This window comes from Ranitomeya variabilis, chromosome 4 (assembly GCF_051348905.1).
Source record: "Ranitomeya variabilis isolate aRanVar5 chromosome 4, aRanVar5.hap1, whole genome shotgun sequence".
NCBI lineage: Eukaryota > Metazoa > Chordata > Amphibia > Anura > Dendrobatidae > Ranitomeya > Ranitomeya variabilis.
In genome coordinates, this window is record NC_135235.1 from 391,422,524 (window position 1) to 391,436,442 (window position 13,919).

At 42.7% G+C, this 13,919-nt stretch overlaps 1 protein-coding gene across 5 annotated transcripts in view; it reads left to right on the forward strand.

Annotated features, from left to right (window-relative positions):
• LOC143767139 (uncharacterized) overlaps window positions 1-13,919 on the forward strand; it is a 54,218-nt gene that overhangs the window by 24,733 nt on the left and 15,566 nt on the right. For 4 of the 5 annotated variants that reach the window (XM_077255167.1, XM_077255165.1, XM_077255164.1 and 1 more), the window contains exons 3-8: window positions 1,469-2,542; window positions 8,548-8,701; window positions 9,521-9,712; window positions 9,796-9,919; window positions 10,004-10,086; window positions 10,166-10,271. In XM_077255167.1, the coding sequence (XP_077111282.1) occupies window positions 1,470-2,542; window positions 8,548-8,701; window positions 9,521-9,712; window positions 9,796-9,919; window positions 10,004-10,086; window positions 10,166-10,271 (1,732 nt within the window). In that variant the 5' untranslated portion in view covers window position 1,469. Of the gene's footprint in view, window positions 1-1,468; window positions 2,543-8,547; window positions 8,702-9,520; window positions 9,713-9,795; window positions 9,920-10,003; window positions 10,087-10,165; window positions 10,272-13,919 lie in introns of those variants that run through there. The other variant, XM_077255168.1, reaches the window with a different exon arrangement.

Here is a 13,919-nt window from a genome sequence, read left to right on the forward strand (position 1 = left end):
GTGACAATGGTATCAACCAGGCGTTCAATTCCTACATATCCAAAACGGATAACAAAGAATACTGCAAATTCATGGAACTTTATGTGAATAGACAAATAATTAAACAGAACCTGTCAGCAAGTTTTTGCTATTTAATCTGAGAGCAGCATAATATAGGGCAAGAAAGCCTGATTCCCCACGGATGTGTCACTTACTACACTAAATGTACTTTCAATACAATTAATGTTTTATTAGCAGGAGTTTATCACTACCTGACTAGGTTTTATGTGCAGGCCAGTCAGGCTAATCTGTGTAACCATGCCCCCACCACTGATTAGCACCTTGCTGCCTATTAGGGATGTTGGCGAAGTTATACACAGCTCAATATTTTGACCATTGCTACATCTACTATTATCTAAATCAGAAACAAAATGAACATATACCCTGCTGTTAGTAAATAAGTAAAAGCAAAAGTGCATATAAATAACATGGGGTACTTAGTAAGCACTGTTTTTTATTAAAAAAAAAAAAAAAAGGCATAAAAGCCATCCCACCAGCGTCTTAGGTTGTCTATTTTATGGCCAGTGTGAACATGCTCCTATTTTGTTTGCATACCATCTTATACTCCAGTTAATTTTTTCAGTTTAGTTTTAGGTTTCTGCATTTAGTGCAGGTAAGGGCATGGCCTCTCTTTCTTTGAGCTGGGCATTACGTTTATATAGCTTCCCATTTGCTGGGTATTCATATTCGACACCCGGTCCTACTCAGACCTTATTAACATTGACGTCACTTTGACACATTGTAAGGTTTTTAATACTAGAGGTTAGGACCATCAATATGTGTACACCTTGACGCTGGTGGGGTGGATTTTACACTCTTTTTTATTATAAAATGGTGTTTACAAAGTGCCTAATGTTATGTGCACTATTTTACTTATTTACTTACAGCAGGGTATGTGTTCATTTTGTTCCTGTCTTAGATTTTGTTTGTTAAATGGCCAGTGTGAACATGCTCCTATTTTGCATGCATACCAACTTATACTCCAGTTAATTTTTTTTAGGTAATACTACTATTATATAGTAGTATACGTCACTCCATTAGAGTAGCGGTGCCCGAGTAGGGATCCAGTCTGTACATATAAATAAAGTAAAACTTGGCACTCGGGTTGAGCAGTAGAATAGTGATCATTTTATTTAAGCAATCCAATTGCAATATATATTTGACGTTTCGGTCCTAGAGTCCGGGCCTTCATCAGAAAACAACGACTTGTCATGGATGGCGTAGTTACAGGAGAAGAAGCGTGAAGGAATTGCTGCTATAGTCACACGTGCAGAGGCGACCTTTTAATCAAAACAATATATGAGAGTTCTAAAAAGATAATTATTTTCTGGGTAATGCAGGCTTTTTCCTAGAAAAGATGGCAGGGCCTTTGCATTTTGCATAAGTAATACAAGATACGATAATTAATTTATTCCCATTCTGTTGACAGCATGCCAGCGTGTTTTGTCCATGGGTGTTGGTATCACTGGAAGAAAGATGATGATGTTATTCTCCATTCTTTTCCACATGAATTTGAGCTCATTAAAAATTGGCTTCTCAACTTGAACCAGGATCTCGGTGACACAGATCAGCTGGCTGAGAAAATATCAAATTCTAAAAAAGGATCGTACAGAATTTGCTCCAAACACTTTAGACCAGAAGATTATGAAGTGAGAGGAAGTTCAAGACTACTTAAAAAAACTTCCTTTCCCTCCATTTTTCCAAAAGCATTACCATCTTCTTGTATACGGAGAAGAAAAAAAAAGAAAAATCCTTTTGCCCACTTAAATGCAAATGTCTTTAATGAAGAGGACTTCACATTTGCCCAAAGTCTGATGTTCATGCCTGAAAGCTCATTTTTCTCCACTGATGTGTCCAACTTTTTGTCTGAACATTCTTACTCATCTGTACCTCGAGAAGGAACTGGTCCTTCCACTCAGACTGTTGGAACAAACACTGAATATTTCCCAGGTCAAAGACATAAAAATATCCAAACATTTCACCTCGTCCACAAGAGTAGCAAAAGAATTCAAGTGTGTAGACGCTTGTCACAGCGCAGCTTTGGGGTCCAGTGTACAATGGTGCCACTACCACCTTTACAATGTTTTACAAGTTCTGGAAATATTACTAAAAAATGCCCAAGTCTACCTGCTGATACGGTCTATTTTCCAATCGAAAAGGAGGACTACGTGAAAGAGGAGGATAACATGGAAGAGGAGGATAACGTGGAAGAGGAGGATGATGATATAGAAGAAGTAGAAGATGATAGTAAAATGATGTTAAATTTAGACATTAGTATTGACCCAACAGAACTGAAAAATTCCAGTACTTATGGAACCATCACAGGGGCAAAGGCCAATCTGGAAACTGATTTTACAACGTATCAAAAAGGGTCTAAACTGCCAGTGCATAGCAATCCCCAAGAATCTTATTTTCCTCTGGCTGAGAATCACCAGTACTTGTCAACCCAGCAGCAGCGAGTTGGCATGTGGCGATCACCAAATCCTCGAGCAAGGCTTTCCAGGTAGGTCATGTATCCTTTGTTTTTACATTACGGGCTTTCATAATTTCCTTCACATTTGAGCTGAATTTCAGTGTGCATCTTAGCAATTTTTAGGACAATTTTTAAATGGTTATTACAATTATAACAAATTATCACCTAATCCCTTTAACATGGTGATCCCTGGAGGTACGGCCACTGGGAACCTTGGTTGATCCCAAAAACAAACTTTGAAATGAAAATGAGACTGCCAGAGATATGGTAGTTTCATTGCATTTGCTTTCACAATTCTATTCTAACGGTATGCAAAGCCTAGGCTGCGGTTATCCCGGTTGCTTGTGCACCTTTTTCTACCACACTTTTTCGTTTTACTCAACTTTCCATTAATATGCTTGGATACAGCACTCTGTGAACTCCAGCTTCTTTAGCAATGACCTTACCCTGTCAAGTCTGCAGTCTTCCCCATGATTGTGGAGCCTACTGAAACAAACTAAGGGACCTTTTTTAACGCTTAGGAAGCCTTTGCAGGTGTTTTCTGTTAATTATTCTAATTTACTGAGATGATGACTTTTGGGTTTTCATTGGCTGTAAGCCTTAATCATCAACATTAACAGAAATAAACACTTGAAATAGATCACTCTTTGTATTGAAGAACTGAAATAAATTAACCTTTTAATGATATTCTAATTTGTGAGAAGCAACGGTCTTGTGGAATGATGCATTCTCCTGCCGATGTATGTTAAATGCCACTGTCGCAAATTGACAGTGGCACGTGACAGGTTAACAGTCGCGGGCAGAGCTCAACTCTACCCGCAGCAGTTAAATGCACAAGCTGCTGATTACATCAGGCATCATCTGCTGGGAAAGATCAAAGTCGGGGAGCTGGCCTATGATGTACCATAAGTCATATGTCAGTAAGGGTTTAATCACCACCGTAGACAAAGAAAGGTTTTGGAGATAGGAGATGACACATTAGGGGAATATATCTGAAATATAATAAGAATTGGAGGACGGAGGGTTAGAAACCTTTATACATTTGGTGTTGTAGGTGGGGTTATACAGAGCTCAGCATTCAGAGAACTGCCAGATCGGCAGCATACAAACTGATTTTATCAAAACAACTGCAAGCAGCCCAGTAAGTGACACAATGCTGCAGTTGTGGTGTCCGCCTCCACATCATGCTGCTATTATATTGCATAGCGAAAATCCTGGTGACCTTCCCTTTAACAGATAAATTCCACTGAATATTTATCATGGTGAGATGCAGGGAGAGGGACGAAGGAGCTTACCACGCTGAGAATGTGTAGCTGGAAATTTGGCTCAGAGTTCCTCCTGAGGGTGCAGTTTCCACTGGTGATCACAGGAAGGTAGACAAAAAAATGGGGAAAGATTCTAGCACAACCATCCAGGGATAAAACGGATTCTTTATTCAAACGTAGCTAAAACATTAAAAGGCGAGACCTCGTACCTGATGCATTTCAAGTGTATACACACCCTTAGTCATAGGCTAACTGAGGCATAAGGGTAGCAATCCAACATATATACATTGAGGTGTGTTGGGGTTAGGGTTGGAGTTAGAATTAGGGGGGTTCCAGTGTTTAGGTACATCAGGGGGTCTCCAAACGCGACATGGCGCCACCATTGATTCCAGTCAATTTTGCGTTCTTAAAGTCAAACCTCCCTTCTGAGCCCTGCCATGCACACAAACAGTGGCTTTCCACCACATACGGGGTATTGGTATACTCAGGAGAAATTGCACAACAAATTTTGTGGTCCATTTTCTCCTGATACCCTTGTGAAAATAAAAAAAAATAGTTCCAAAGTAAATTTTTTGTGAAAAAAAGTAAAATGTTCATTTTTTCCTTCCACATTGCATTAGTTCTCGTGAAGCACCTGAAGGGTTATTAAACTTCTTGAATGAGATTTTGCGCACCTTGAGGGGTGCAGTTATTAGAATGGTGTCACTTTTGGGTATTTTCTGTTATATTGACCCCCCAAAACTCACTTTAAGTGTGAGGTGGTCCCTAAAAAAAATGGTTTTGTAAATTTTGTTGGAAAAATAAAAAATCGCTGGTCAACTTTTAACCCTTATAACGTCCTATAAGGGTCCTAACAAAAAAAAATGTGTTTCCAAAATTGTGCTGATGTAAAGCAGACATGTGGGAAATGTTATTTATTAACTTAAGGGTACAAAAATTAAAATGTTGAAAATTTCTAAATTTTTGCCAAATTTCCATTTTTTTTCTCATAAATAAACGCAAGTCTTATGGAAGAAACTTTACCTCTAACATGGAAGTACAATATGTAACAAAACAACAGTCTCAGAATAAGTGGGATACGTTGAAGGGTTCTAGAGCTATAACCTCATAAAGTGACAGTGGTCAGAATTGTAAAAATTGGCCTGGTCATTAAGTAACAAATTGGCTGGTGGCTAATGGATTATAAGTAAATGTGATGTTACAGGAATTAGAATTGAAGTATGTGAATTCAGAATAAGTGGAGGCATCACCTTTCCAGACTAGAAGGACGTCATCTACATAACGAGCATGCCATACCAGCTGTGGAATGAAAGAGTTGTTATTGGTGAAGATGTAAATTTCCTCCCACTAGGCCATATTTCAGTATTGCCAGACAAGGAGAAAATTTAGACCCCATTGTGGTTCCAAGTGTCTCTAGAAAAAATTTTGATTGGAGCATGAAACAGTTACAGTGAGGGAAAAAAAGTAGTCAGACGCCAATTGTGCATGTTCTCCCACTTAAAAAGATGAGAGAGGCCTCAAATTGACATCCTAGGTAGACCACAACTATGAGAGTCAAAATGAGAAAACAAATCCAGAAAATCACCTTGTCTGATTTGGCAAGCTTCATTTTGAAAATTATGGTGGAAAATAAGTATTTGGCCATTACTAAAGGTTCATCTCAATATTTTGTTATATATCCTTTTCTGGCAATGACAGAGGTCAAACGTTTTCTGTAAGTCTTCACAAGGTTGGCACACACTGTTGGTGGTATGTTGGCCCATTCCTCCATGCAGATCGCTTCTAGAGTAGTGATGTTTTGGGCCTGTCGCTGGGCAACACGGACTTTCAACTCCCTCCAAAGGTTTTCTACGGGGTTGAGATCTGGAGACTGGCTAGGCCACTCCAGGACCTTCATATGCTTCTTACGAAACCACTCCTTCGTTGCCCTGGCGGTGTGCTTGGGATCATTATCATGCTGAAATACCCATCCACGTTTCACTTCCAATGCCCTTGCTGATGGAAGGAAGTTTGCACTCAAAATCTCACGATACATGGCCCCATTTATTCTTTCATATACATGGATCAGTTGTCCTGGTCCCTTTGCAGAGAAACAGCCCCAAAGCATGATGTTACCACCCCCATGCTTCACAGTAGGTATGGTGTTCTTTGGATGCAACTCAGCATTCTGGCTCCTCCAAACAGAACTAGTTGTGTTTCTACCAAACAGTTCTACTTTGGTTTCATCAGTCCATATGACATTCTCCCAATACTCTTCCAAAGAGTAAAGACTAAATTCCAAAGACATACTGATAGGGAATTTTAGATTGTGAACCCCAGTGGGGACAGCGGTGATAATGTGTGCAAAGCGCTGCGTAATATGTTAGCACTATATAAAAATAAAGATTATTATTATTATTATTTTACTGGATAATCCAAATGCTCTCTAGCAAATTTCATACGGGCCCGGACATATACTGGCTTATGCAGGGGGACACATCTGGCACTGCAGGATCGGAGTCCCTGGTGGCGTAGTGTGTTACTGATGGTAGACTTTGTTATGGTGGTCCCAGCTCTATGCAGGTCATTCACTAGGTCCCCCCGTGTGGTTCTGGGATTTTTGCTCACCGTTCTTGTGATCATTTTGACCCCACGGGGTGAGATCTTGTGTAGAGCCCCAGATCAAGGGAGATTATCCGTGGTCTTGTATGTCTTCCATTTTCTTATTATTGCTCCCACAGGCTGCTTGCGTATTACAGATTCAGTCTTCCCAGCCTGGCGCAGGGCTACAATTTTGTTTCAGGTGTCCTTTGACAGCTCTTTGGTCTTCACCATAGTGGAGTTTGGAGTGTGACTGTTTGAGGTTGTGGACAGGTGTCTTTTATACTGATAACCAGTTCAAACAGGTGCCATTACAACAGGTAATGAGTGGAGGATAGATGAGCCTCTTAAAGACGAAGTTACAGGTCTGTGAGAGCCAGAAATCTTGCACGTTTTTAGGTGACCAAATACTTTTTTGAACCATAATTTGCAAAATAAATCTTGCCAAATCAGACAAGGTGATTTTGTGGATTTTTTTTTCTCATTTTGACTCTCATAGTTGTGGTCTACCTATGATGGTTGGAGAACTTGCACAATTGGTGGCTGACTAAATACTTTTTTCCCCACAGTATGTTTCAAAAGGTAATCAAGTGAAGGTAGATTAAACCTTTTCAAAGGCAGTGCACATTGTTTGCATTTGTGGTTTGTGACTTTGATCTGGGAATGATTTTGTTATCAATTTTTGTAACTTTTGTTTTTTTCTGAAGTTTTTCCATGTTTCCTGCGATGTATATGTTTTATGTTCCAGCTTCCACCTAATGTTTTCCGGTGCCAGGTCTCATCATAGTGCAGCCTCCATTTTTTCATACAAGTCTGCAGGGTTTTTTTATGTCTTTTATCTTCTGGCCATTATAATTTGGATCATATGTATACTTCATTGCATGCATTGAATTTATTCTATTACCATCATGTGTGTTCCTCTCTCCTCTCCAGCCACAGGTTCCAACTTATGGGCATTGACTTTTTTCTAACCTATTGTAATTGTCCTTTTGTTTAGACAATGTACAGTAGAGACCACAAGTTAGGACACACCTTCTAATTTAAATATTTTTCTGTATTTTCATGAATATGAAAATTGTACATTCACACTGAAGGCATCCAAAACTATGAATTAACACGTGGAATTATATACTTAACAAGAAAGTGTGAAACAACTGAAATTATGTCTTAAATTCTGGGTTCTTCAAAGTAGCCACCTTTTGCTTTGATGACTGCTTTGCACACTCTTGGCATTCTCTTGATGAGCTTCAAGAGGTAGTCACTGGGAATGGTCTTCCAACAATCTTGAAGGAGTTCCCAGAGATGCTTAGCACTTGTTGGCCCTTTTGCCTTCACTCTGCGGTCCAGCTCACCCCAAACCATCTCGATTGGGTTCAGGTCTGGTGACTGTGGAGGCCGGGTCATCTGGCGTAGCCCCCCCATCATTCTCCTTGGTCAAATAGCCCTTACACAGCCTGGAGGTGTGTTTGGGGTCATTGTCCTGTTGAAAAATAAATGATGGTCCAACTAAACGCAAACCGGATGGAATAGCATGCCGCTGCAAGATGCTGTGGTAGCCATGCTGCTTCAGTATGCCTTCAATTTTGAATAAATCCCTTAACAGTGTCACCAGGAAAGCACCCCCACACCATCACACCTCCTCCTCCATGCTTCACGGTGGGAACCAGGCATGTAGAGTCAATCCGTTCACCTTTTCGGTGGCTCACAAAGACCAAAGATCTCAAATTTGGACTCATCAGACCAAAGCACAGATTTCCACTGGTCTAATGTCCATTCCTTGTGTTCTTTAGCCCAAACAAGTCTCTTCTGCTTGTTGCCTGTCCTTAGCAGTAGTTTCCTAGCAGCTATTTAACCATGAAGGCCTGCTGCACAAAGTCTCCTCTTAACAGTTGTTGTAGAGATGCGTCTGCTGCTAGAACTCTGTGTGGCATTGACCTGGTCTCTAATCTGAGCTGCTGTTAACCTGCGATTTCTGAGGCTGGTGACTCGGATAAACTTATCCTCAGAAGCAGAGGTGACTCTTGGTCTTCCTCTCCTTGGGCGGTCCTCATGTGAGCCAGTTTCTTTGTAGGGCTTGATGGTTTTTGCCACTGCACTTGGGGACACTTGAATGAATGAAAGTACATATTTGTGAGAGGATGCAAATTGGGGCATAAATAACTATAAAACTGTACATGCTTTTATTTTCAGCACAGGATTTTCCCAGATGAAGCCTTTGCAAAGACTACATTATAACAAAACAGTCTATTCCATTAAAAACTCCCTGATGGAGGAAACCATAATCAAGGTTTCAAAGAAGATGTTAAACCTCACCCTGGAGGTCCTTTTCCTGCTTAGTGGGCAGGTGAGGTATTCCTGGCATCAGTTCACATTTCATCATATATAACTGTTTTAAGGATTATTCTCCTGTTCTGAAATTGGTTTGATTAGACAGCATAAAAATAAGCAAATTGGCAATTGACTTGCATTTTCCACCTGCTTTCATTCTTCTGCACTGAGAGCTTTTCTCTTACATGTTGAACTGCTTGTTGACTAGGAAATTGAGCATCATAGCCTTACCAAGTATGGGCAGTAGTTATATTCTAGGCTAAGTTAACTCATGAGATCCCAGCCACCTTTCAACCTGATTTCTAGAAAGCAGACAGCTACGCTCATTCTTCCCCCTTCTTGTCAACTCCTGAACCAGAGCTATTATCAGTCCTGGAAAATCACAATGTTTTCATAGCAGTTTTCCTATTCATTGATTACTTGTGCTTGATTGCACTTGTTCAAAGGCCCCGTTTTCTCTATGTGCAAGTATAGTGACAATAGGTTAGACCAGTGTTTCCCAAACTCCAGTCCTCCCGGACCCCAACAGGTCATGTTTTCAGGATTTCCTTAGTATTGCGCAGACGATGGAAGTATCCGGAGTTCTCTCACTTGTGCAGCACTATGGAAATCCTGAAAACATGACCTGTTGAGGTCCGTGAGGACTGGAGTTTGAGAAATACTGGGTTAGACTCTAGAACAAGCCCCCCCCCAGAAACAAGGAAGTGAAAGAGGCTGTGGAGCAGTGTGCTGCTGAGGACACATGTTGAAAATAATCCTTTAATAAGACTAGAGAGATGAAGGACTCTGGGACTACATACAGTGATATTACAAAAGGTCTCTCTTCCACGTATAGGATTATACAGTTGTTAATAAGTCATCTGGTGAGCATTTAACACCTAGAGGACATCCTCGTATATCAGGGGGATATAACAGTACCCTTAGCTCCATCACACAAGCTCCACCTCCCACATTGATACTTGAGACAAGCGATGGGCAGAAGATCCTAAGACTCCTCAACAAGATAATTGAGCTGCTGACTGGAGAGGTGAGCGCTACTGGGAACGCTGGGGTATTATGAAGTAACTCCAAGATAGATATACGAATGGTGACTGTATTGTTGTGTGTCAGGTTCCTGTAAGGTGTCAGGATGTTGCTGTCTGTTTCTCCATGGAGGAGTGGGAGTATTTAGAAGGACATAAGGATCAGTACAAAGGAGTCATGATGGAGAGTTATCAGCCTCTTACATTGCTGGGTGAGACTTTTTTTTCAATGCAGCGGAGAGATCTGTGTAGATGGTTGTTTAAATGTATCCGGTTTCATGGTGTTTTTTCAACAGATAGATCAAGAAGTACGGCAGGAATATTTCCCAGACCTCAGAGCTGTTCCGAGGAGAATCAAAATATAAGGAAGGATCCACAGGTAGATAATCCTCACCATGATAATCCTGGAGATATACTGCATGATCTTTAGGTGTTCATTTGTTGTGTATGTGAATCAGGATGAAGAAATTATTGTGGTGAAAGTTGAAAATGTGGAGGATGAAGCGATTGTGATTGGAGATCAGCAATGTAAAAATGAGGAAGCCCCTGTTACTATTAATTCTGGTGAGTAATGAACCATATATTAACCCCTTCAGCCCCGAAGCCCGTTTTCACCTTCATGACAAGGCCAATTTTTACAATGCTGACCAGTGTCACTTTGTGGTAAAAACTCTGGAATGATTCAACGAATCTCACTGATTCTGAGATTGTTTTTCTCGTGACATGTTCTACTTCATGATTGTGGTAAAATTTGTTTGGTATGACTTGCCTTTATTTGTGGGGAAAAAAAAAACATTTGGCAAAAATTTTGCAATTTTCAAACTTTGTATTTATGCCTTTAAATCAGTTATGTCACGCAAAACAGTATATAAATAATATTTCCCACATGTCTACTTTACATCAGCACAATTTTGACCAGTGATTTCTCATTTTTCCAACAAAATTTACAAAACCATTTTTATTTTTTTTTGAGGGACCACATCACATCAAGTGACCATGAGGGTCTTATATGACAGAAAATACCCAAAAGTGACAGACTGCACCCCTAAAGGTGTTCAAAACCACATTCAATAATTTTATTAAACCTTCAAGTGCTTCACAGAAATTAATGGAATGTGGAAGGAAAAAATTAACGTTTAACTTTATTCACAAAAATGTTACTTTAGACCCAAATTTTTAAATTTTTCCAAGGGTAATAGGTACAAATGAACCCCAAAATTTGCTGTGCAATTACTCCTGAGCATATTTATACCCCAAATGTGGGGAAAAACCACTGTTTGGGGCACCGCAGAGCTCGGAAGGGAAGTAGCTCAATTTGACTTTTTGAATTTAACATTTGCTGGAATAATTAGCTGCTGCCATGTTGCGTTTGGACAGCCCCTGATGTGCCTAAACAGTAGAAATCCCCCACAAGTGACAATATTTTGGAAACTATACCTTTCAGGGAACTTACCGTATATACTCGAGTATAAGCCGAGATTTTCAGCCCAAATTTTTGGGCTGAAAGTGCCCCTCTCGGCTTCTACTCGAGTCATGATCGGTGGTGGGGTCGGCGGGTGAGGACTGTCATATACTCACCTAGTTCCGGCGTTCCTAACGCTCCCCCTGCCCGTCCCACGGTCTTCGGTGCCGCAGCTCTTTCCCTGTGCGGTCACATGGGACCGCTCATTAGAGAAATGAATAGGCTGCTCCACCTCCCATAGGGGTGGAGCCGCCTATTCATTTCTCTAATGAAGCGGTGCCGGTGACCGCTGATAGAGGAAGAGGCTGCGGCACCGAAGACCAGCTGTCCGGGGGAAGGAGCGGGACGCCGGGAGCAGGTAAGTATGACATATTCACCTGTCCTCGTTCCACACGCCGGGCGTCGCGCCATCTTCCCGGCGTCTCTCTCTCCGCACTGACTGTGCAGGTCAGAGGGCGCGATGACGCATATAGTGTGCGCGCCGCCCTCTGCCTGATCAGTCAGTGCGGAGAGACGCCGGGACGGGACGTGAGGAGCTGCAAGCAAGAGAGGTGAGTATGTAATTTATTATTTTATTGCAGCAGCAGCAATGGCACAGATTTATGTGGAGTATCTATGGGGCAATGGTGCAGAGCACTATATGGCACAGCTATGGGGCAACGGTGCAGAGCACTATATGGCACAGCTATGGGGCAACGGTGCAGAGCACTATATGGCACAGCTATGGGGCAATGGTGCAGAGCATTATATATATGGCACAGCTATGGGGCAACGGTGCAGAGCACTATATGGCACAGCTATGGGGCAACGGTGCAGAGCATTATATGGCACAGCTATGGGGCAACGGTGCAGAGCACTATATATATGGCACAGCTATGGGGCAACGGTGCAGAGCATTATATGGCACAGCTATCTATGGGGCAACGGTGCAGAGCATTATATATATGGCACAGCTATGGGGCAACGGTGCAGAGCACTATATGGCACAGCTATGGGGCAACGGTGCAGAGCACTATATGGCACAGCTATGGGGCAATGGTGCAGAGCACTATATATATGGCACAGCTATGGGGCAACGGTGCAGAGCACTATATGGCACAGCTATGGGGCAACGGTGCAGAGCATTATATATATGGCACAGCTATGGGGCAACGGTGCAGAGCACTATATATATGGCACAGCTATGGGGCAACGGTGCAGAGCAATTATATATATGGCACCGCTATCTATGGGGCAACGGTGCAGAGCATTGTATATATGGCACAGCTTTATGTGGAGTATCTATGGGGCAACGGCGCAGAGCATTGTATATATGGCACAGCTTTATGTGGAGTATCTATGGGGCAACGGTGCAGAGCATTGTATATATGGCACAGCTTTATGTGGAGCATCTATGGGGCCATAATGAACGGTGCAGAGCATTATATATGGCACAGCTTTATGTGGAGCATCTATGGGGCCATAATGAACGGTGCAGAGCATTATATGTGGCACAGCTTTATGTGGAGCATCTATGGGGCTATAATGAATGGTATGGAGTATCTATTTTTAATTTTTAAATTCACCGGTACCTGCTGCATTTTCCACCCTAGGCTTATACTCGAGTCAATAAGTTTTCCCAGTTTTTTGTGGCAAAATTAGGGGGGTCGGCTTATACTCGGGTCGGCTTATACTCGAGTATATACGGTATCTAGATGTGTGCTGAGCACCTTGAATTCCCAGGTGCTTCACAGACATTTATAATGTTGAGCCGTGAAAATAAAAAAAATCTAATTTTTCCCACATAGTTTTTTAGCCCCAAATTTTGCATTTTCACATGGGTAACAGGAAAAATTGCACCATACAATTTGTTGTTCAATTTCTCCTGAGTACGCCGATACTCCACATGAAAAACTACTGTTTCTCTAGTCACCTTCCACGACAGCAGTATCGGAGGATGTCTCCCCGCCCTAATAGGGGACAGGAACAGAAAGAGGTTAAATACCCCTCCCCTTCCTGCAACCTCCAGTGTTTTTCCTGTCCCCTATGGGGCATGAAGAGGTTCTCCGATAGTGCTGCCGTGGCCGGCGAACGAGAGCACTGGTTACCTGTCAGCCGGGCAGTCACGGTCGGGAGCTCCGTTCTCTTCCTCCGCCTCCAGACTGCTCCCATCTCCGCGGTCCCCGCGTGACTTGGGACCCCCGCCCGCTCTTCCTGCGCCACCTTCGGGTGGCAATGCAGAGCGGTGTAGTGCTCCGGGGTCCTCCTGCAGCTCCCCGGCTTCCTCCTCTCCCCACGCTGCTGCGGGGTTGGCGCGCGCGCACCGGAAGTGACGCGCTCCGGGACTTCCGGTTTTTCGAACTGGAGCTTTGGCGCGCGCCGGCCGGCGTCCTGAACCTGGGAACAGCAGCGGCGGCCAGGGCGGGCGTCGCGGACCCCCCCCCAGGGACACTTCCGAGGGAGGAGCACCAAACTCGCTGGAATCTCGGTAAGACTACTTATTCCTGACTGGGGAGCCCTCCTAGTGAGACGTCTGTCGGTGACTGTACCTCTGGCGTTATGGACGGCGACAAAACCTCTCACTCTGCCACTGCAGAGCCCAGCGCGCACCCCTCTACTGTAAGTAGTGGGATGATGTCCCTTGCTGTCCATTTAAAAAAAAAAAAAAAAAAAAGTTTAAGCGGCTCAGTCCACCTTTCTCTCTCGTTCCAGGGAGACAAGGTCACTGGCACTAGGAAGCCCAGCCGCAAGTGTGGTGCTTGTGCAGCCAA